At 41.4% G+C, this 21,314-nt stretch overlaps 1 protein-coding gene across 5 annotated transcripts in view; it reads right to left on the reverse strand.

The window, feature by feature from the left end:
- Positions 1-3,076: 3,076 nt before the first annotated feature.
- LOC134355648 (endophilin-A3-like) overlaps positions 3,077-21,314 on the reverse strand; it is a 144,686-nt gene continuing 126,448 nt past the window's right edge. For 4 of the 5 annotated variants that reach the window (XM_063065865.1, XM_063065861.1, XM_063065862.1 and 1 more), the window contains 7 exons: positions 20,927-21,070; positions 20,444-20,577; positions 19,056-19,214; positions 9,485-9,588; positions 6,892-7,019; positions 5,415-5,468; positions 3,077-4,240 (listed from right to left, as the gene is read on the reverse strand). In XM_063065865.1, coding sequence (XP_062921935.1) covers positions 4,035-4,240; positions 5,415-5,468; positions 6,892-7,019; positions 9,485-9,588; positions 19,056-19,214; positions 20,444-20,577; positions 20,927-21,050 — 909 coding nt within the window. In that variant the 5' untranslated portion in view covers positions 21,051-21,070 and the 3' untranslated portion in view covers positions 3,077-4,034. The remainder of the gene's footprint in view (positions 4,241-5,414; positions 5,469-6,891; positions 7,020-9,484; positions 9,589-19,055; positions 19,215-20,443; positions 20,578-20,926; positions 21,071-21,314) is intronic. The other variant, XM_063065863.1, reaches the window with a different exon arrangement.

Raw genomic sequence — 21,314 nt, forward strand, 5'->3', positions numbered from 1 at the left:
TCCTATAGATGCTGCCTGGCCTGCTGCATTCTCCAGCATTTTTTTTGTGTGTCAATTGATAAGGCAATTGCTTAATCCTATTCTCTTACTTTTGGAGAAAACTGTCCAGTCTATCAAGTCTATGACACCTTTCAATACAAACCATCAATCCCTTTACTTATTCCCCTATAAGCTGTTTTCTATCTTCCGATTCTCTTACCACCCACCAACACTGGGAGTAATTTACAGTAGCCAGTTCACCTTGCATCCAGAATATACTGTAAATGGAAATTGCAGCCTCCATTGGAAAACTATATGATCACAGGGGAAACACGCAAACTCTAAACAGAGAGCACCCAAGGTCAGGATTAAATTAGGTTTACTGATGTTGAGAGGCAGTAGCAGTACCCAGTCTGCTGTACATGTTATTTACTCTTCTTCTGCTTTAAGCGATGGCTGATGAGAAGGGCAACATTTCCTGTAGCTCAATGCCTGACAGAATCTCTTCAACTTTTGAAGCATCAGCTTGAATGGGAAAGATGGTATACGATGCTGATAAAGAGATTTAGAGTCTTAGGCCAAAGTTCAAAGTACTTTTTTTAAAATCAATGTAAGTATGCAGTAGACAACCCTGAGATTTGTCTTCCCACAGACAGCCATGAAACGAAGAAAACCATGGAACCCATTCAAAGAAAAACATCAAACACCGCCCCCACATGCAAACAGCACCAAAAACTGAGCGAAAAACACAGAATATAAAACATCAAATCTTCAGTCATTGAAAAAATCAAGGAATGTTCAGGTCAGCTCAGTTTAGTTCAATCCAGTGCTGTGCTGTTCACTAACTGAAGGCCACAGCCCCAGTCTTCCCCAATCAAAGACGCACAAAACTGCAACAGAACAGATGGAACTAGAGACCAGAAACACATCATAACATAAACTACAGAGTCCAGTCCAAAAACAGGGTTGGTTAAACCTTGACCAAGACCCAGAACTCTGGCACCATCCTCCAGCAGCATCAAGAGACAGAGTGAGGGAGAGAGAGAGAAAACGAACCTAGGCACCTTCGTCTGGCAGCAGCGAGCGAGAGAGAGAACTGTCACCCACAGACAGGTGAGGAGGCACTGAACACACGCTCGCCTTCTGCTCGCATCCTTGTTGATTTCAATCTTCCGTGGTGACTTGATCGGCAGGATCGGCCAGGAATGGAGTTGATCACGGGCTTGCGCCCTGCGTCCAGGCTTCTTCGCATCGAGGCCGTGCACTTCGCTTGAAACCTCACCAAACTCCCTCAGAGGCAGTGAATGCCAGATCACTCAATTGGTCAAAGGAAGTGAAAAAAGTTTCTGAAAGATGTCGCCCTTGATCGTATCGTTTACTGATGTCATTTTCTTTAATTAGATTTCAAGGTTAAACCTTTCAGTGGTTGTATTGATGATTGTGGCCTACCTTCACTGCCTTTAACTATAATCCTACATTAATTCATTTTTATGCTCCACACACCTGCCCCATCCCTCCTCGAATTCACTCCCACATCCACACACTAGGGACAATTTATAGTGGTCACTTAACCAACATATACAGAAGTGATTTGCAGAGATATTTACGCGAGAATCTCTTGATGTCCTCTATTAACTGAATTTGTGGCCTTATCCTACATCTCAAAATAGTTTTTGGCCTGCAGGTTGGAGAAAAAGGGCAATGGGACTTGTGAGACCTTGGTGAAAGAGGGGACTAGTGATCTCAACTACTCGATTTAAAGGCTGATAATAGAGCAACTTCACTGAAGGAATTGTGGTAAATTAAATCGGGCTCAAAGAGAAAGAGAACATTTGGAAAAAGAAGCAAAAACAGAGATCAAAAGTACTAAAGATTTACAACCGTCAAAATTAGATTTCAAAAAGCTCTGTGGGTTTGTTAAGTTGGCTTAATTTGTTCTTTATACCCAATTAAGTGCCAGTACTAACTTGGCACAGCAAGTTTTAACAATTAATTTGGCGAAGGCAAGCAGCCATTTTCCTGAGGTGAATTGTAACTTGAGCAGATTTGTAGATTGTGGGTACCTCTTCTTTGCTTCAAGGTGATAGATGATCTACCTGTCAATAATGTCAAAACACATTGGCATCAATATCCAAATACTGTTCAATTACAAAGGTACAGCTATATGAAATTTCAGATACAGTAAGTGGTAACTGCTTGAGGAAAATATATATTTGCAACTATTGTCCATTAAATATTTAATCGCTGGAATTCCATGAGGGCTTAGCTCCACTACGCTTGCTTAAGGATTTTCACTATCGTGGTGATTAGTCATCAATGGATTATCTTTGAACTCAGTCTAGAACAGGGGTTCCCAACCCTTTTTCATGCCATGGACTCCTACCATTAACTGAGAGGTCTGTGAACCCCGGGTTGGGAACCCCAGTGTAGGATAATTTGAACCCCAGTATAGTCTAAGAACTAGATGGGCCTTGGTCTTTTTTTGTCAATTAATTCTTCCTTGATTTATTTATAGTTTATACTTATGAAATAGTACACAGACAAAAGTTTTTTATTGTATATCAGTACATGTGACACTAATAAATATATATAAATCCTGCATAGAAATTTTCCCCTTTGGATTTTGATTGACGGACTTCCACAATGGATCTCCTGAGAGACCTTTGAACCTCATTCAGTAAAAGGTAAAACATTTTGAATTTAATAAAACCCAAAGTACAGCATTTAGCTTTGAGTGGCCTTTAGCACTGATAAAAAGCTCATCAAAGCACTCTTTGTAATTGGCACACAATCCAAATCAGGCAAACAAAAGACAGTCAAAAGACAGCAGCCAAATGTAATTGTGCTGGTTCAACATGCCCTGTGTGACTGTAAACTTTAGCATCCAGGTGGCCTCCCTTACAATTCAATCACTCGCAGCTCTTTTCCTTTGATGTTTATGATTTGGTTGGCAAGTGTATTGCTGGAATGTAAAATCTTTAATTAAAATCTTAGATAAGGCCAGAATGGTTTTTTTTGAAAAAAGAAAAAGCAAAAAACAGAAGATTAAAAAAACAGCAATGTCTGAACTACTTTAATTTCATGTTTATTGGCAAATCATTTTTTTCTGTTTCAAAACTATTCTTCTGCTCACCTGGATTCAAAATGTTTCAAAGCCATTCTTCAGCTCACCCAAATTCTTAGATGTTATTGAGAAAGGAAAGATATATTGCTTGTTTCCAGACGTCCACTCTCTGATGGTCCTGTCCCATTATCCACACCTTCATCATCTAGCTATGTGGATCAGGAAATGCACCACATACACAGTATCGTTGGGCATCGACATCTCAAAGGGTATTGTTTTCACATTACAAATCTTGAGACTTTCACAGGGCAAAAAAGGGTTTACTGCTGTTATTCCTGTCTTCTGGGCAAAAAGCCAGAACATTGTGCAATCTTAAATACAGTGCATGGTTTTTAAATGAATAAAAGTACATTCAAGTCTTTTTTCCTCCCCCTTCAAGTACTTAAAATACATAAAATGCAAATGTGTAATTGACAAAAGCTACTTAACAACAAGAGCTATCACTACATAAGTTATGGTTTTTGTCCACACATTTATTATGACATCTCTTTGCATAACAATAAATTACATTGCCAAATATAATGGCTCAAGAACACATCAGAATTTTAAAAAGTTAATAACAGTTAAGTATAACCACAATAATTAAACTGTATCAAGAATATTCTTCATTACAGCTAAATAGAAAATTTTCCCACTGTAATCAGCAACAGAAGATTTGGAGCACAAATAAAAGTTAAATAGATACAGCCATATACTTAAAAACTGTAAACTTCATGGCAGAAATAGGTTAGATTTGCATTACTCTTGTAGCAAAAGACGAACATTTTCAATACAAATGGAACATGTAAAAAAATAAATAGACAAATAGAAGACATGTACAAAAGTCAATCAAATAGCAAGGCTTTCACAGAATGCCACACTGATGAATGTCTGTGTTCAATCGGCCTTCAACATAAGCTGATATCCGAAAACTTACAAAACTGGACCAGTTTCACTGTGGCAAAGGAACGATCACTTGAACATAATTAATTGGAAAGAACCCAGATTCACCATTCAACATGCCTTCAAACCAATTTTCGTCGATCTGATTGGTGAGAGTGATGATATCACCTTCCTTGAATCCAAGCTCCCCGTCATTTTCAGGATCAAAGTCATAAAGAGCTTTACAGCAAGGCTGATCAACTTGTGTAGAGGAAGCTGCAAGGAATTTGGGGGGGGGGGGAGAAAAAGATCAGTTTGTTAGTATGACAAGTACAAGAAAATCTGCAGACATTGGAAATCCGGAGCAACACACACAAAATGCTGGAGGAACTCAGCAGGTCAGGCAGCATCTATGGAAAAGAGTAAACAGTCAACATTTCAGGCCAAAACTTCTACCCATTTCTATGACCTCGGATTACCAATATTCCAGTAATTGCCTCCTGCCGTCCTTCACCATTCCCAGTTCCCCTTTCACCTTATCTCCTTACCTGCCCATCACTTCCCTCTGGTGCTGCTCCTTCTTCCATGGTCTTCTACCCTCTCCTTTCAGATTCCCCTTTCTCCAGCCCTTAATCTCATTTACCAATCAACTTCCTCGCTCTTCACTTCACACCCTCCCCTTCTCCCGATTTCACCTATCAGTCTACGACCTTGTATTTGTTCCTCCCCTCCTCCCACCTTCTTACTGTGACTTCTCATTTTTTTTCCCTGCAGTCCTGGTGAAGGGTCTTGGCCCAAAATGTCAACTGTTTACTCTTTTCCATAGATGCTGCCTGGCCTGCTGAGTTCCTCCAGCATTCAGTGTGTGTTGTTAGTTTGTTAGTATATTACTTTGCATGTCACAATCTTACTATGCAATGTATTTTATGACAAGACAAAAGAAAAATATTCCTTTTGGCAGAAAATAGGCTCAGAGAAATACATTAAACATCATGTTCCTATATTATATTGCTATTATTTTCCAAGCCATTTTTCATTGCATACTGCACTGTAATATTTCCAAACCAGAATAATTACTTAAAGACAAATAAGCAGCTATATGCAAATGTCTTGAAACAGTAAAGAGTAACATTAATGGATAATGCTCCCTAATTAAAGTTTATTAACCTCTAATTATTATGGGAATAGCTTTAGGAATATTAAAAAAGTAAATTAGGTTATGTATTTTTTCTACATACTCCCCTGAAGGCACTAAGAATAGATAGTTAGCCTATTAAAAAACATGTATGCAAGAACACATTCCATTTCTAACAATAATGTTGATAAACTGTCAATAATTAGTAATAAATTTACAAGCATGGAGGAATCTGGGAAAATGTGATCATGATTTGCAAACGTGCAGAAACAGGAGTGCATCTCACACACACAATGGCTTCTGAAAGCTACTCACAAGGTGGACATGTATGCTTTGACCTGCGGAGGAACCTGAATGGGGAAGGTTTAGCTGAATGATAATAGAAAAGGGAAACAAGGAATTAAGCATGCAGGATTGTTCAGGTAAAATGTAAGCCAACACACACTAAAACACACAAATTCGGCAAACTAAATAATAGTACTCTGAAGCCCAAAACATATATTAACAATACCATTAGGATAAAATGAAATGCAATATAAAACCCGCATGGTTTGTTGCCTCCCGGGTGCCAGAGGGTCTTGGTGGAGGGAGTACAGCCAGATTGGAGGATTGTGACTAGTGGCGTTCCACAAGAATCTGTTCTGGGACCTCTACTTTTCGTGATTTTTATTAACGACCTGGATGTGGGGGTAGAAGGGTGGGTTGGCAAGTTTGCAGACGACACAAAGGTTGGTGGTGTTGTAGATAATGTAGAGGATTGTCAAAGATTGCAGAGAGACATTGATAGGATGCAGAAGTGGGCTGAGAAGTGGCAGATGGAGTTCAACCCGGAGAAGTGTGAGGTGGTATACTTTGGAAGGACAAACTCTAAGGCAGAGTCCAAAGTAAATGGCAGGATACTTGGTAGTGTGGAAGAGCAGAGGGATCTGGGGGTACATGTCCACAGATCCCTGAAAGTTGCCTCACAGGTAGATAGGGTAGTTAAGAAAGCTTATGGGGTGTTAGCTTTCATAAGTCGAGGGATGGAGTTTAAGAGTCATGATGTAATGATGCAGCCCTATAAAACTCTGGTTAGGCCACACTTGGAGTACTGTGTCCAGTTCTGGTCGCCTCACTATAGGAAGGATGTGGAAGCATTGGAAAGTGTACAGAGGAGATTTACCAGAATGCTGCCTGGTTTAGACAGTATGCATTATAATCAGAGATTAAGGGAGCTAGGGCTTTACTCTTTGGAGAGGAGGAGGATGAGAGGAGACATGATAGAGGTGTACAAGATAATTAAGGGGAATAGATAGAGTGGATATCCAGTGCCTCTTCCCCAGGGCACCACTGCTCAATACAAGAGGACATGGCTTTAAGGTAAGGGGTGGGAAGTTCAAGGGGGATATTAGAGGAAGGTTTTTTTACTCAGAGAGTGGTTGGTGCATGGAATGCACTACCTGAGTCAGTGGTGGAGGCAGATACACTCGTGAAGTTTAAATGACTACTAGACAGGTATATGGAGGAATTTAAGATGGGGGGTTATATGGGAGGCAGGGTTTGAGGGCTGGCACAACTTTGTGGGCCGAAGGGCCTGTAATGTGCTGTACTATGTTCTAAAACATTCAAAACATCTTTACAGGGTCAAATATGCAGATATTATATAATAAAGCTGGAAACATTACTGAGAGTTGGTAACATATATACACTTATGGTCTGACATCATCTTTACACTGAAACAACTTATTACTATACGTAGTATGTGCATAACTCTATACGTATCCCTGTAATATTTGCAAGTAAGCATCCCTACCAGATGACTTGAAGGAAGAATTGTACGAAAGACCATTGTGCTGTTGGTTATCACTAGGCTCAAAAGATGAAGCCACCGCAGGTTTTGGTTTATAATCACGCTTCGGACGACTGGAGGCTGTACTTATCCTTTAAGAAAAGCATACAAGGGTTTTGTAAAAAAAAACTGCTTGAAGTAAACATATTGAGGAGATTTATTTGCCTGCTGAGAGTGCACATCAGAATTTCCATGGTTTTATTTTACTCTGCACAACTTCTGTGAAGAACTAGTGTAGGCTGCTGAGCCTTTGAATTTGCACAATCATTCAGCTGAACCACACTGCAATTCCAATTACCTATGATATCTCCATATTCCTTAATATCTTTATCTATAAAATGTATTTATTTCAGTCTTGGGGATGCTAATTGACCAGTATTCAGCCTTGGGGATCCGAATTGACCAGTATTCAGCCTTGGGGATCCTAATTGACCAGTATTCAGTCTTGGGGATGCTAAAAGACCGGTATTCAGTCTTGGGGATCCTAATTGACTGGTATACACAGTTTTATTTTGGGTGAGGATGCTCCAGGTGTCCATACTTCTGTGAGATAATGTGCTTCCTGACTTGTCTTCCAAAATGACCTAGTCTACCTTTAATATTGTGTCTTTGGATTTGTAATTCCTTCTGTAGAAGGAAATAGTTTCTACTTACCCAATCTAATCCTGTTAACTTTTACCCCTTCTCTTCTCCTTGCCTGCGCATCTGGTTTGCCTTGTCCTTCCTTTTCCTCCATGGTCCATTGTCCCTTCCTATTACATTCCTTCTTCAGCCATTTACTTCTTCTACCTATCCCCTTCACGCTTCGTACTTCATCCATTCTCCCACACCCACCCACCTTGACCCTCACCAATGACGTAACCAGCTTATACTGCTTTCCCTCTGCCCCCCCCCCCAACCTTACTCTGGCTTCTGCCCCTTTTCTAGTCATGAAGGGTCTCGTCCCAATACATCGACTGTTTATTCCCCTCCATAGATGCTGCCTTAAGGCTCCTTAAGCATGGTTTCTTAAGGTCATCATAGCTGGGGGAGGTAGTGAGGACAAGCTCCCACTACCTATTAAAAGCTCCCGATGGCGTGCATCTCAAACAGCTTCTAGCAACCAAGTCCACGTCCTGGCCTTCGTATGTGGCTTAGCTACTAAACCCGGTGGAACCATTTCTACTAACAGGGGAAGGGGCAAAGGCAGGTTAATGGTGCCTTAAAATCAGTTGCTTCTGGCAGGTGGGGCTCATCATCAGCAGCTCATCTAGGAAAAGGGGAACTCTGATCTCAAACCTCTGCTGCTTTGTGGCTATATCCACTCATGGGAAGGCTTTCAGGAGTAAACACCGAGGAAAAATCCAGAGCTGAAGTTCCTAAGGCAGTCCTACATGGAGTTTAATGCTGACCGGCAACTCCTGCGATGCTGCTGCTACCAAACTGTATCAGTCTTTGCTGTTCCTTTGGATTCATCAGCTGTATGGAGAGGGGCATCTTGCTGCACCGGCTCTCCATATTGTACTGCCCAGGCTTGTGTATGATGTAGACAACGTCCATGGTGAACTCCGACCAATGAAGGGCTTCAAAAGATGCTGCCTGACTTGCTGAGTTCCTCCGCCATATTGCTCAGAGTTCCAGCAACTACAGAATCTCTTGTTTTTAACATTTTAATACTCTTTAGTTAGTTGAACCCTTAACCAATATAAAGTTTATAAGTTAACTCTAATGGACTAGGGGACATTAGCTATGATCACGCTGGTGAATCTGTGAAATTGGCCCTCTAAGGCCATTTCATTCTTCCTGAGGGATGGTGTGCAACACCAAATGCAGAACTCCAGATCTGGTGTGTCCAAGGTAAGAGTCATGCGATGTATACTGGAATTTCTGAGGTGCACTCTACGAGCAAAACTGCCAGAATCACACAGTGAGAGAAGTGCCCCTTGAGCATTTTTGAAATTAGTCATTACTTATTGCGCTTTTGATTTGGTTGTGGCTAGTTATACTCTGTGTACATTATTTAACAAGTTACTTGCACTGTTGAAGATTATAAAGTTAACAATTGCAATTTTCAAACTTCAGAATGGGATTTCAATTGCAATTCTACTGCTGGTCGTGAGTTTTTTATGTTAAAGATTCCTATTCAAATAACACTTCAAGATAGAGGTTTCAGGTATATTTTCTGATGTGTTAAGGTGAATACAGCAAGGAAGTAGACACTGAAGAAATGCACTTTTACTCAAAATAGAGTGATTTGATCGTCAGTGTTTTTATGCTTCCATGCTATAGTGCACACAGAGCAAGTCTACTACGTGCCTTCCACTGTAGCACAGCTATTCAGCAACACACCAGGGAACTGCAGCTAATAATCGGTGCAATCTGGCTCAATGCCTTTCGGCTACAATTTTTCACCAATTACCATAAAAGATGAAAACCCCCATGGTCTATCGTGCTTAGAATGGTTTTCAATTTTTGTACTCTGTATCCCCATCTTCCTTCTTAATTTTGAAATATCAAAGAACAACCCTTGAACTCTATATCCTTCAATGCTTTGGAGGAAATGTAATTATAATTTTACCTGTTTTGTAGTGTGCCATGAAGCTGCTCCAGTATTGTAGTGGATTCTTTATGATAGTTCAAGGCTGCTTCCACTAGAGCTAACAGCTGGCTTATTTGCTCTACCTACAGGATAAAGAAAATTTGCTTAGCAAGATGACCTGTTTAAAAAGTATTCAAAGCAAGATTGTGGGAGGGGAATAAGTAAGAGCACTGACAAAGATATGTTTCCTAGGAATTCTTATTCACAACTTCCTGTGTTCTGTGCAGCTTTGGTTAAATTGCATTACTATTTTTCAGCCAAACTATCTGCTCACCTGTGCATTAGGAGTTTGAGGAGATTTGGTATGTCTCCAAAAACACTCACAAGTTTCTACAGATGTACTGGGGAGAGCGTTTAACTGGCTGCATCATGTCTGGAGTGGCGGGGGTGGGGTGGGGGGAAGGCTACTGCACAGAATCAAAATAAGCTGCAGGGAGTTGTAAACTCAGTCCGCTCCATCATGGGCTCCAGCCTCCATAGTATTCAGGACACGTTCAAGGAGCAATGCCTCAAAAAGGCAGCATTGATCATTAAGGACTTCCATCACCTAGGACTTGCCCTCTACTCATTGCTACCATCAGGAAGGAGGTACAGGAGCCTGAAGGCATTCACTCAATGATTCAGGAAGAGCTTGAATCCATCAACACTACCTCACGACTTTTTAAAAATGTTTTAGTTTTGCACTACTTATTTAAGTTAACTATTTATATATACTGTAGTTCACATTTTTTCTCTGTTACCATTATGCATTGCATTGCTGCCATAAAGACAACATATTTCATGACATATGACAGTGATATTAAACCTGATTCTGAACCTTTCTTATACAACACATTATCCAATTTTCCCTGTACTATGTAAGCTGAGATTTAGATGGTCAAAAACATGCTTTTTAAGAGAAAATCTTCTAGGAAATGACTGCATGTGTAAAATAAAGTATCAGATGTAATTCTAGATTGTCATTTCTAAAAGTATCAACATGATCATTTTAATTGAAAAATATTTGTCGAAGCAAGTCAAGTTCTGTATTTAAGCATCTTTACCCACATATTATATAGTACAAAATTCAGCCTTTCAGGTGTTATATCTGTTTTTTAATACAGGCATTTCGGGCATTATATGTTTTTTTTGCAAACTCTTTGTATGTATACTTAAATTTTAACATAATTCAATTATTGCAAACAAAGTGAGAATATAATTAAATTAAAATACTGTTAAGGAATAGTACAAACTTCAAAAATAATTTTGTCATGGCTGAAATTGCTATTTGCTAAATAGGTCTCAAACAAATCTAATGAAAGAAAAAAGAAAGCAGCAGGAAACGTGGCATCTTTTATGACCTCAGGCTACTGTTGATGTACTGCTTTCTTTCTAACTCTGGTTACTTGTCATGCTGGGAAATAACGAAACTAATCAATTAATAGCGAACTACTAAATATCCCCATTACAATTCTGGTATCATTTGTCCTCTCTGAGGAAGGGAGACCCACTGAAAGTATGGTGGTATATAATTAAGAAAAGCTGGTGCTGAGACCTGTCAACATTGATTCTGGACCTTGTAATCTCATTGCATCAGGTCAAAGGTGGCAAAAAAGAAACTCCTTGCAGATCGCTAACTACTGCCTTTTCTAATAAATTAGTATCCCTTCATTTTGAACACCACTTAGAAGATGCACTGAGATCATCAAATACGTAGAATATATTCCAGACGGAAGCTTTCCAGATACATCATGAAAACAGACTTAGTAATATTAGCCCTCAAAATTGTCTGACTGTGTCTTATCACAGGTAGGGTGAAAACCATCAACAGGGAAACACCTTGACCACATCCTCAATGATCTACCTTGTGGTAGCTGCATCTATCAAACAGCAGAACTGGTATAGTGCCTACTGAGCTATTCTCATATAATAATGGGAACAACTTCCATTGTGCTGTGTGGTATCTGATATCATTCCAAGTGGGATCAATTCAGAACAGATCCAGCAATTCAAAACTGCACATTGGATCGGTGGCAGAAGAATTTCACTCCATCACAAAACTCACAGGTGGGCAAGTCCTTCACCTTAACTTGACCTTGCAGATGGGAGCTCTAATAAAAATGATCAACAGGAATAAATGGAATTTTGTCTCCATAGGATAGAGTTATATCCAACAGAGGGAGATGGCTGTAATTTCTAATCTTAAATCTAGGAAGTCCTTGGGATGGCACTGAGGCGTTGTGATTCCTACGCAGGTTCAATGTTACGCGCTATTTGTGCAGAGTTTGCCCATTTTTCTCATGACAACATAGTTTTGCTCAGGTGCTCCAGTTTCCTCACATACTGCAAAGATGTGTTGATAGGTTAATTGGTCACTGTAAATTAACTTTTAGTGTGGCCTTATTTATCTATTTCTTTATGGAGATACAGTGTAGAATAGGTACTTCTTGGCCCTTTGAGCTGCACTGCACAGTAATCCCCCGATTTAATCCTAGCCTAATCATGGGACAATTTACAATGACCAATCAACCTACCAACTGGTACACTTGGGACTGTGGGAGGAAACCGGAGCACTCGGAGGAAACCCACGCGGTCACGTGGAGAACATACAAACGCCTTACAGGCCGCAGGTCGTTGGTACTGTAAAATGTTGTGCTAACCATGACACTACCTTGCTGACCCACATGGGAGGAGAGTTGTCTGCTCAGTGAAAAACTCCATGTGGTGCTCAAATGTGGAGGCTTCTCTCTACCTTGCACACTTAATGATCAAATGGCGTCTGTTCTATTTACCAAAGGAGTTGTCATCCCTGATCCTGACTTAAGTTTACGTACAAGCAGCAGCCGACTATAATCAAGTGCTTGAGATACCGCATGATGCAGTCACCAAATAAGAAACAGTCCATCCCACCGCATTTCATATTATAGTCAGGTTTTCAATCAGACTTGTTAGAGGAAATGCCTGTCCAATTACTATTAGCATTTAACCTGTAGCACCAGAGGTCCCCGCACACTAGACCAATGCAATAGTAAGATGAGGAATTCTGATCATTCCATGTCCAGACTGCACTTCAGGAAATCTGATCACGTGGCTTCCTTCTCCTGCTTGCATACAGACAGAGGATAAAAAGCAAGGCTCCAGAGATGAGGACAACGAAGAGGTGGTCACAGGAGGCCGAGGAACAGCTGCAGGATTGCTTTGAGTCAATGGACCAGGCCGTGTTCAAGGACTCATCTGTGGATCTGAATGAGTACACCATGGTTGTCACAGACTTTATAAAAACAGTTGTAGATGAGTGTGCCCCCACAAAATCATTTAGAATCTTCCCCAGACAGAAACCCTGGAAGAACCAAGAGATCCACAATCTTCTGACGGCCAGATCAGAGGTTTTCAAGTCTGGTGACCAAGGAAGTTACAAGAGGTCCAGGTATGATTTCCTGAAAGCCATCTCACAGGCAAAGTGGCAATTCCAGACTAAACTTGAATTAATCAGAATCAGGTTTATTACCACTGGCACGTGACGTGAAATTTGTTAATTTAGCAGCAGCAGTTCAATGCAATATATAATCTAGCAGAAAGAGAAAAAATAATAATAAATAAAATAAAACATAATAATAAATAAACAAGTAAATCAATTACATATATTGAATAGATTTTTAAAAATGTGAAAAAACAGAAATACTGTATATTAAAAAAGTGAGGTTGGGAATCGGATGGCAGAGGGGAAGAAGCTGTTCCTGAATCGCTGAGTGTGTGCCTTCAGGCTTCTACATCTCCTACCTGACGGTAACAGTGAGAAGAGGGCATGCCCTGGGTGCTGGGGGTCCTCAATAATGCAGTTGTGGCAGTGCTTGAATGCTATCACCTCTAATAAAGTAAAATCAAGTGACATTGGTGACAACACAGTTTAGCTTCCAGATGTGCTCAATGCCTTCTTTGCTCACTTTGACACTAAAAGGTGGAGGAACCATCACAAACTCCCATAGCACCTGATGATTTCAGTCTCTGAGCTAATGTGTGAGCATCCTTCGGGAGGGTGAACCCACGGAAAGCATCCGGCTGAGATGGGGTACCTGGCCAAGTACTACACACCTGCGCTGACCAACTGGCTGGAGTGTCCACTGAGTTCTTTAACTTCTTGCCTCGGCAGTCTGAGGTACTCAATGGCTTCAAACAGGCTACAATTAAACCAGTGCCAAAGAAGAATCTGGTAACCTGCCTCAGTGATTATTGTCCAGTAGCACTTACATCCACAGTGATGAAGTGTTTTGAGAGGTTGGTGATGAAACACATCAACTCCTGCCTGAGAAGCAACTTGGATCCACTCCAAGTTGCCAATGGGAGCAACCGATCCACAGCAGATTCCATCTCATTGGCTCTTCACTCAGCTGGACAGCAAAGATACATACATCAGAATGCTCTTATTGACTACAGCTCGGCATTCAATCCTATCATCCCCCTAAAACTAATCAATAAAATTCAAGTCCTTGGCCTCAATAACTCCTTGTGTAATTAGATCCTCGATTTCTTCACTCGCAGACCTGTCAGTTTGGATTGGCAACAACATCTCCTCCACAATCTCCATCAGCACAGGTGGACCACAAGGTTGTGTGCTTAGCCCCCTGTTCTACTCGCTCTACTTGCTTTACACTTGGGCAGCTAAACACAAACATGGCAGCGCGTGTGTATCGTGAGGCTCAGAGTCTTACCGGATTTTAAAAATTAGTGTTAATTTATCTGCTTGTTCGCTCGATTCGGCTATGCGAACTACACTTACAGCAAACAGTCACTTTTGGACATTAACTATTGATTCACCAACACAGTTTTGGACTATCCACTCGACTTCGACCAACTACCTCCGGAGTTAGTAAGGACACCGCGGACCTGCATTCAACTCACTCCGACCGGAAGGGCTCGGTGCCGGCGTCGAGACCATAAACAAAGATAGGGGAAGTGTGGAGGTTTGCGCGCTAGGCTAAGGCTAAATCCACATTGGGCAGCGCTACCAAGCATCTTCCTCGCCAATGTTCAGTCTCTGACGAACAAGCTGGATGAACTAAGGACTTGGACGCTCACACAAAGAAGGCTTATGGATTGCAGCGTCCTGTTTTTTATGGAGACTTGGCTAAACAGTGATGTCCCAAACAACGTGGTGGAACTGGAAGGGCGCACGGTCTTCAGGGCTGACAGAGCTGCAACAGTGACAGATAAAAGTAGGGGAGGTAGTTTATGCATCTACGTGAATCGATCATGGTGTACTAACTCTACCATTGCTGACACTTATTGCTCTGCTGATCTGGAATACCTGATTATTAAGTGCAGACCTTTTTATCAGCCTCGAGAGTTTACATGCATCATTGCTGTTGCAGTTTATGTACCTCCGGATGCTAATGCTAAAGTAGCCATGAAAAACCTCAGTGCCACTATTAGCAAGCTGCAGACATTGCATCCAGACAGAGCCTTTATTGTTGATGGGGACTTTAATCATTGTAACCTACGTACCGTACTTCCAAGATTTTACCAAAATGTATCATGCACCACAAGGGGAAATAAAATCTTAGATCATGTCTACACAAATGTGGCTGACGCTTACAAAGCCACTATCCTCCCCCACCTGGGACAGTCCGACCATTTTTCATTGTTCTGCTTCCCAAGTATAGCCTGGTCATTAAACGTGTGAAATCCACAATGAAGACTGTTAAGATCTGGCTGGAGGGTGCTGACTCTGCTCTTCAGCACCAATCCCAGCACACAGACTGGAGCGCGTTTGCTGCCCATGCCACCACAGACTCTCACATTAACATTGACTTATATACCAACTCTGTCCTTGAGCACATCAACAAGTGTATAGATAGACTGACATCACAAAAACAAGTAAAAGTTTTCCCCAATGAGAAACCATGGATGAACAGAGAAGTTCGCCTCCTGCTCAAAGCCAGAGATTCAGCCTTCAGGTCTGGAGACCGGGAGGCTTACAGCTCAGCCAGGGCCAACCTGAGGAGGGGAATCGAGGAGGTTTCAACTCCTCGGGCCCCAGCGCATGTGGCATGGCATACAGGTCATTACAGACGTCAAACCTCCTAGTACTGTGCCCTCTTCCAGCTCTGCTTCCCTCCCTGATGAGCTCAATTACTTCTACACTTGCTTTGACTGAGAGAACAAGGAGGTCACCCTCAAAGCGGATCTCCCACCTGGTGAACTGCCTCTCTCACTTTCCACCTCCGATGTGTGCTCCACCCTGAGCAGGGTGAATGTACGGAAGGCAGCTGGTCCGGATGGAACACCTGGCCGTGTGCTCAGAGTCTGTGCAGGGCAGTTGGCCGGGGTCTTCACAGACATTTTTAATCTGTCCCTGGCCCAGGCAGTTGTCCCAACAAGCTTCAAGGTCGCCACCATCGTGCCAGTGCCGAAGCATTCCACTGCCACGGGCCTGAATGACTTCCACCCAGTTGCACTCACCCCCATCATTGCAAAGTGCTTTGAGAGACTGGTACTATCACATCTGAAATCCTGTCTGCTCACTTCCCTGGACCCCCATCAATTTGCCTATCGCACCAACAGGTCAACAGAGGATGCCATCTCCACGGCACTTCACTCTGCCCTGATCCACCTGGACAGCCCCAACTCTTACATCAGAATGCTGTTCATTGACTTTAGTTCGGCATTCAATACTGTGATCCCCTCCAAGCTGATCGCCAAACTTCACCAGCTTGGTATCAGCTCATCCCTCTGCAATTGGACCTTGGGCTTTCTGACTAACAGACCCCAATCAGTTAAGTTAGACAACCTCTCCTCCTCCACTCTCACCCTGAACACCGGTGAGCCTCAAGGCTGTGTGCTGAGCCCTCTTCTGTACTCCCTTTTCACTTATGACTGCGTTCCTGTACATGGTTCTAACTCCATAATCAAGTTCGCAGATGACACCACGGTGGTTGGCCTGATCAGAGGGGATGACGAGATGGCCTACAGGGACGAGGTCCAACACCTGGCTGCGTGGTGTGCCGACAACAACCTGGCCCTTAACACCCAGAAGACCAAGGAGATCATTGTGGGCTTCAGGCATGCTGGGAGCCACACTCACATCCCCATCTACATCAATGGAGCTGTAGTGGAGCATGAATCAAGCTTCAAATTCCTTGGTGTCCACATTTCCGAGGATCTCACCTGGTCCCTGAACTCCCATCCTGATCAAAAAGGCGCAACAGTGCCTTTATTTCCTGCGGAGCATCAAGAAAGCTCACCTCTGTCCCAGGATACTGACGGACTTTTACCGCTGTACCATTGAGAGCATACTCACCAACTGCATCTCAGTGTGGTATGGCAATTGTCCCGTATCGGACTGCAAAGCACTCCAGCGTGTGGTGAAAACTGCCCAGCGAATTATCGGCACCCAATTGCCCACCATTGAGAACATCTGCCGTAAACGCTGCCTGGGCAGGGCAAAAATCATTATCAAGGATGCATCTAACCCTAACTATGGACATTTTACTCTCCTCCCATCCGGTAGGCGCTACAGGAGACTCCGCTCCTGCACCAGCAGGGTCAGGAAGAGCTTCTTTCCTGAGGCTGTGACCCAGCTGAATCTCACATCATAGCGCTAAGCAGTATTGCACCCATATTGTACTGTCTCAGTACTTCTTTATTTGTGTGCTGTAGCACTTACTTTTTGTATTTTGTAAATAACACTATTCTTTGCATTTCTGGTTAGATGCTAACTGCATTTCCTTGGCTTTGTATCCGTACTCGGCACAATGACAATAAAGTTGAATCTAATCTAATCTAAAACTCCAATGCCATATTCAAGTTTGCTGATGACACCGTTGCTGTAGGTGACGATTCAGCATATAGGATGAAGACCTGAAAATCTGGCTAACTGGTGTCACGAACAGCTTCTTACTGAAAGAAGGACCAAGCAGCTAATTATTGACTTCAGGAGGAGGAAACCAGAGGTCCATGAGCCAGTCCTCATCGGGCGATCAGAGGTGAAGAGGGTAAGCAATTTTAAATTCCTTTGTGTTATCTTTTCAGAGAAGGACCTGTATTGGGCTCAACACATAAATGAACTTGTGATGAAAGCACAACAGAGCTTATACTTCGTTAAGAGTTTGCGAAGATTGGCATGTCATCTAAAACCTTAACAAACTTCTATGGATGTGTGGTGGAGTGTATATTGACTAGTTACATCACAGCTTGGTACAAAACACCAATGCCCTGAATGGAAAATCCTATAAAAAATAGTGGATACGGCCCAGCACATCATGGGTGAAGTCTTCCACACCATTGAGCACACCTACACAGAGCATTGTAGCAGGAAATTAGCATCCTTCATCAGGGACCCCCACCACCCAGGTAATGCTCCCTTCTCGCTGCTTCCATCAGGAAGAATGTGCAGGAGCCTCAGGACTCAAAACACCAGGTTCATGAACAGTTATTACCCCTCAACTGTCAGGCTCTTGAACCAATGCGGTTAACTTCACTTGCCCCATTACTGAAATGCTCCCACAACCTAGACTTACCTTCAAAGACTCTTCATCTCATGGTCTCAATAGTTATTGCTTATTTACTTATTATTATTTCTTCTTCCTTTTTGTATTTACACAGTTTACTGTCTTTTGCACGCTGGCTGTACTCCTAGTTTGTGTGATCTTTCATTGATTTTTTACGGCTATTTGACTTGATTATGCTTGCAAGAAAATGAATCTCCTGATTGTAGGGGTGACATGCAAGTATTTTGAGAATAAATTTACTTTGAACGTTAGATTGCAGACATGTGGGCGTTCACATCCAAGGAATAGCATTCTTCTCATGTTAGGTCATGACCCTGGAGCAGGACCAAGGGAACGCCTTCACCACAAAATGGACTGAGCCAAATGGGTAACTCAAAACCAGCTTCTTGTGGACAAAGAATGATAAACAATAAATGCTGATCTTGCCCATATCACATGAGTGACTATAAGAGTTTCAACTCTAGTTAAATAAGTGCTCACATCATGTGCTCTAGATTTTGGTTGAGGACCAAATACAGTGAGAAAAACTCTCAACTTTTCTTTGAAGTACTAACAAGATTCTTTTATGGTCGCATGAAATAGCAATCCTACCAACTGTGCACCTCAATTACTGAAGATAATTTGCTTAAGTTGCTGGAATTGGGCCATCCATAAAGGGCAGCTGTGTTGAGGGTGATGAGATGTTGCATTCTGCTTTACACTGCTAGTGAGTAATGTCGCAATTTATGCCATGTAGTTGCTTCAGGACAACTAAGCGAGTCTGTCTTTGTGATTACACTGGAGCAACCTGGGAGGAAGAAGAGCAACTGGCTTCAACCCAGGGTTGAAATTTGCCTTTACAATGAAAACATCACTCTAAATTCCCTTAAGCCTCACATCTTCTCCTATAATAGTCCAAAGTCTCCTGTTATTCAGGTAAACACTTCTCCCCTTTAGTTACATACTATAAGACTTTATTCTGCATACTTAAGAGTAACAAGCTGAATCAGAGGCGATTGTAATATATGAGCCGCTACCTAGCTGGGGGATTGTTTTCTGATAATGCGAATGTTTTGTAAACTTACATCATTTTCCAAGAAGTTAAACATACTGATCTCAGCGAGCTCTTTGGACTCCTCAAATTTGTCCACTGCTTGTCTTATCTCTTCATCGGGGATTTTACCATGGCGTTTCTTTTTGTAATCATAATCTAGACGGCGACCTTCCAACTTTTTTAAGTGATGCTGGTAAAAAGAAGAACATGTTAAGAATCCCTATATATCAAGGAATACATACTTATACAACATTTTTCAATTTAATACATGCTCATTCCCCAATAAAAGAAATGGAATAGTTTTTTTCTGGGTGCTTTTTCTTTTGTCCTGACTTGCTGAACATATCTTGGTGTTAGTGGGGGGGAGGGGAGGGGAGGGACGGGCGGGGGGGGGGGGGAACATTCTGTGAACCCAGAAAGTTTTCTTAGAATTGTACTGGTGATACCATACCTGAGTATTGCACACAATTTTGGTTCCCTTACCGAAAGATACAGTAGGTTTGGAGACAGTCCGAAGGAAATTCACTTGGCTTATTCCTTAGATGAGAGTATTGTCTTATCAAAAAAGGCCAAACAGGTTGGGCCTGTGACCTTTGGAGTTTAGAAAACTGAAGAGTGATCTTATTGAAATACAAGTTCTGGAGGGGCACTTTAGTGTGGTTATCAAGTGTGTTCACGAATGGGAGAGTCTTGCACATGAACCAGTTTTGATGTAAGGAGCTGGTCTTGTAAAACTAAGGTATGTAGAAATTTGTTTTTGCAATGGGTCTTTAAATTTCTGGAACTCTCTTCTGTGAGTTATGGAGGTTAGATAATCATGATTACTTAACAGCCAGTATGGTAAATTTTTGGAAGATTGAAGAACTGAGTGCTATGGAAGTCTGGCACAGGGGTTGAGGTCTGAGGTAGATCAACCGTGTTTATATTAAATGATGGGGGCAGGCCTGAGGGGCCAGGTGGCTAACTCCTGCTCCTATTTTCTTGTGTTTTTGTTTGTCCAAATGGCCTAATTCTGCTTCTATATTCTTATGGTCTTAAGGTGATGCTCACTCTTTCCACATACCAATTTAAGTGGTCAATTTGCCTTTAGGATAGAAGCTCCATCTCTGTTATATGTAGAAACAGTCAGGTTGAAGTTGGATTTGTTGCTGTGCCATTTTTATGTTTGATCTGATCTTAACTCAGGGGTTTATAGGAGTGAAAAGTACTCATTAGTTTGAGGGAATAACTTGTTAAAACAAGGCAAAACAGTTAATTGAAGAAAGGTGCTGAACTATTTTTAGAAATCTAAGTGTCAGAATAAATTATGATGCTGTTAAAATTCACTCTTTGGAGCATTAATTCAAACAGTTTAAAAAGTCATTGTAAAAAAAAGACCTTTACACAAAACAAATTATGTTCATGAGAAAAGTTACTCACTCCAATTTCTTTTAAGTCTTTTTCCTGTAAGATTTGCAGTGGATCAATAAAATTCTGTTTTACATCAATATCAAGGGAATCTTTTACTTCTGCCATTTGTTTCAGAGCTTCACCAACATCCACCAATGCGGGTCCTTAAAATAAAGCAATAACAAAATCAAAATTAATCAAGGGGTTATAAAATGACCCTTCAAGTTCATTTTATAATACAATTTCCACTTTTTTTTAAGTTATTGTAATCAGGAATGCATCTTTATTATAGAAGCTAAAAAATTTACTGAATCATACTGGATAAATGATCATACAAATTATTTCAAAAAATCTCTCTATTCCAAGAAAATTCAAACTGCATGAATTCATTGAAGTCGCTTGCATCATAGTTGAAGCAAAAATGAAATTAACTTTTATCATATTATCAATTTCACTCAAATAACGACTGAAAGGGAAATCTATATAATGCACAAAATGTGATTAACAACGCACCAAAATTGGTATCATCTCCAAGGTCCTTTCCATTTCGGAGCATACATTCACCCAACAGGCCTTCAGGTTGAGGGTACCCTGTTGTTTTAACTTGTCCTCGGATCTTTGACATAGTGTTTAGCATGCCCAACTTGGCTCTGTAAGCTTCAAAATAATATGAATCATTTAAAAGACATGAATGTAGCCTAAAAGACATGCAAACAAGTTTACCAAATAGAGTCTCATAAGAAAAATTTGCCATCACTCAGAAACTTTCAAGTCATTTTTATTGAGCAATTAATTAAATTATTAATACATAATATGGCACTGTGCTGAACTGGGGCTGTGGCCTGCTCTGGGCTTCGTGTCTGTGGATTCACTTTCAATCTGTATGCTATTCGCTTACTTC

The sequence above is a fragment of the Mobula hypostoma genome, chromosome 13 (assembly GCF_963921235.1).
Source record: "Mobula hypostoma chromosome 13, sMobHyp1.1, whole genome shotgun sequence".
Taxonomy (NCBI): domain Eukaryota; kingdom Metazoa; phylum Chordata; class Chondrichthyes; order Myliobatiformes; family Myliobatidae; genus Mobula; species Mobula hypostoma.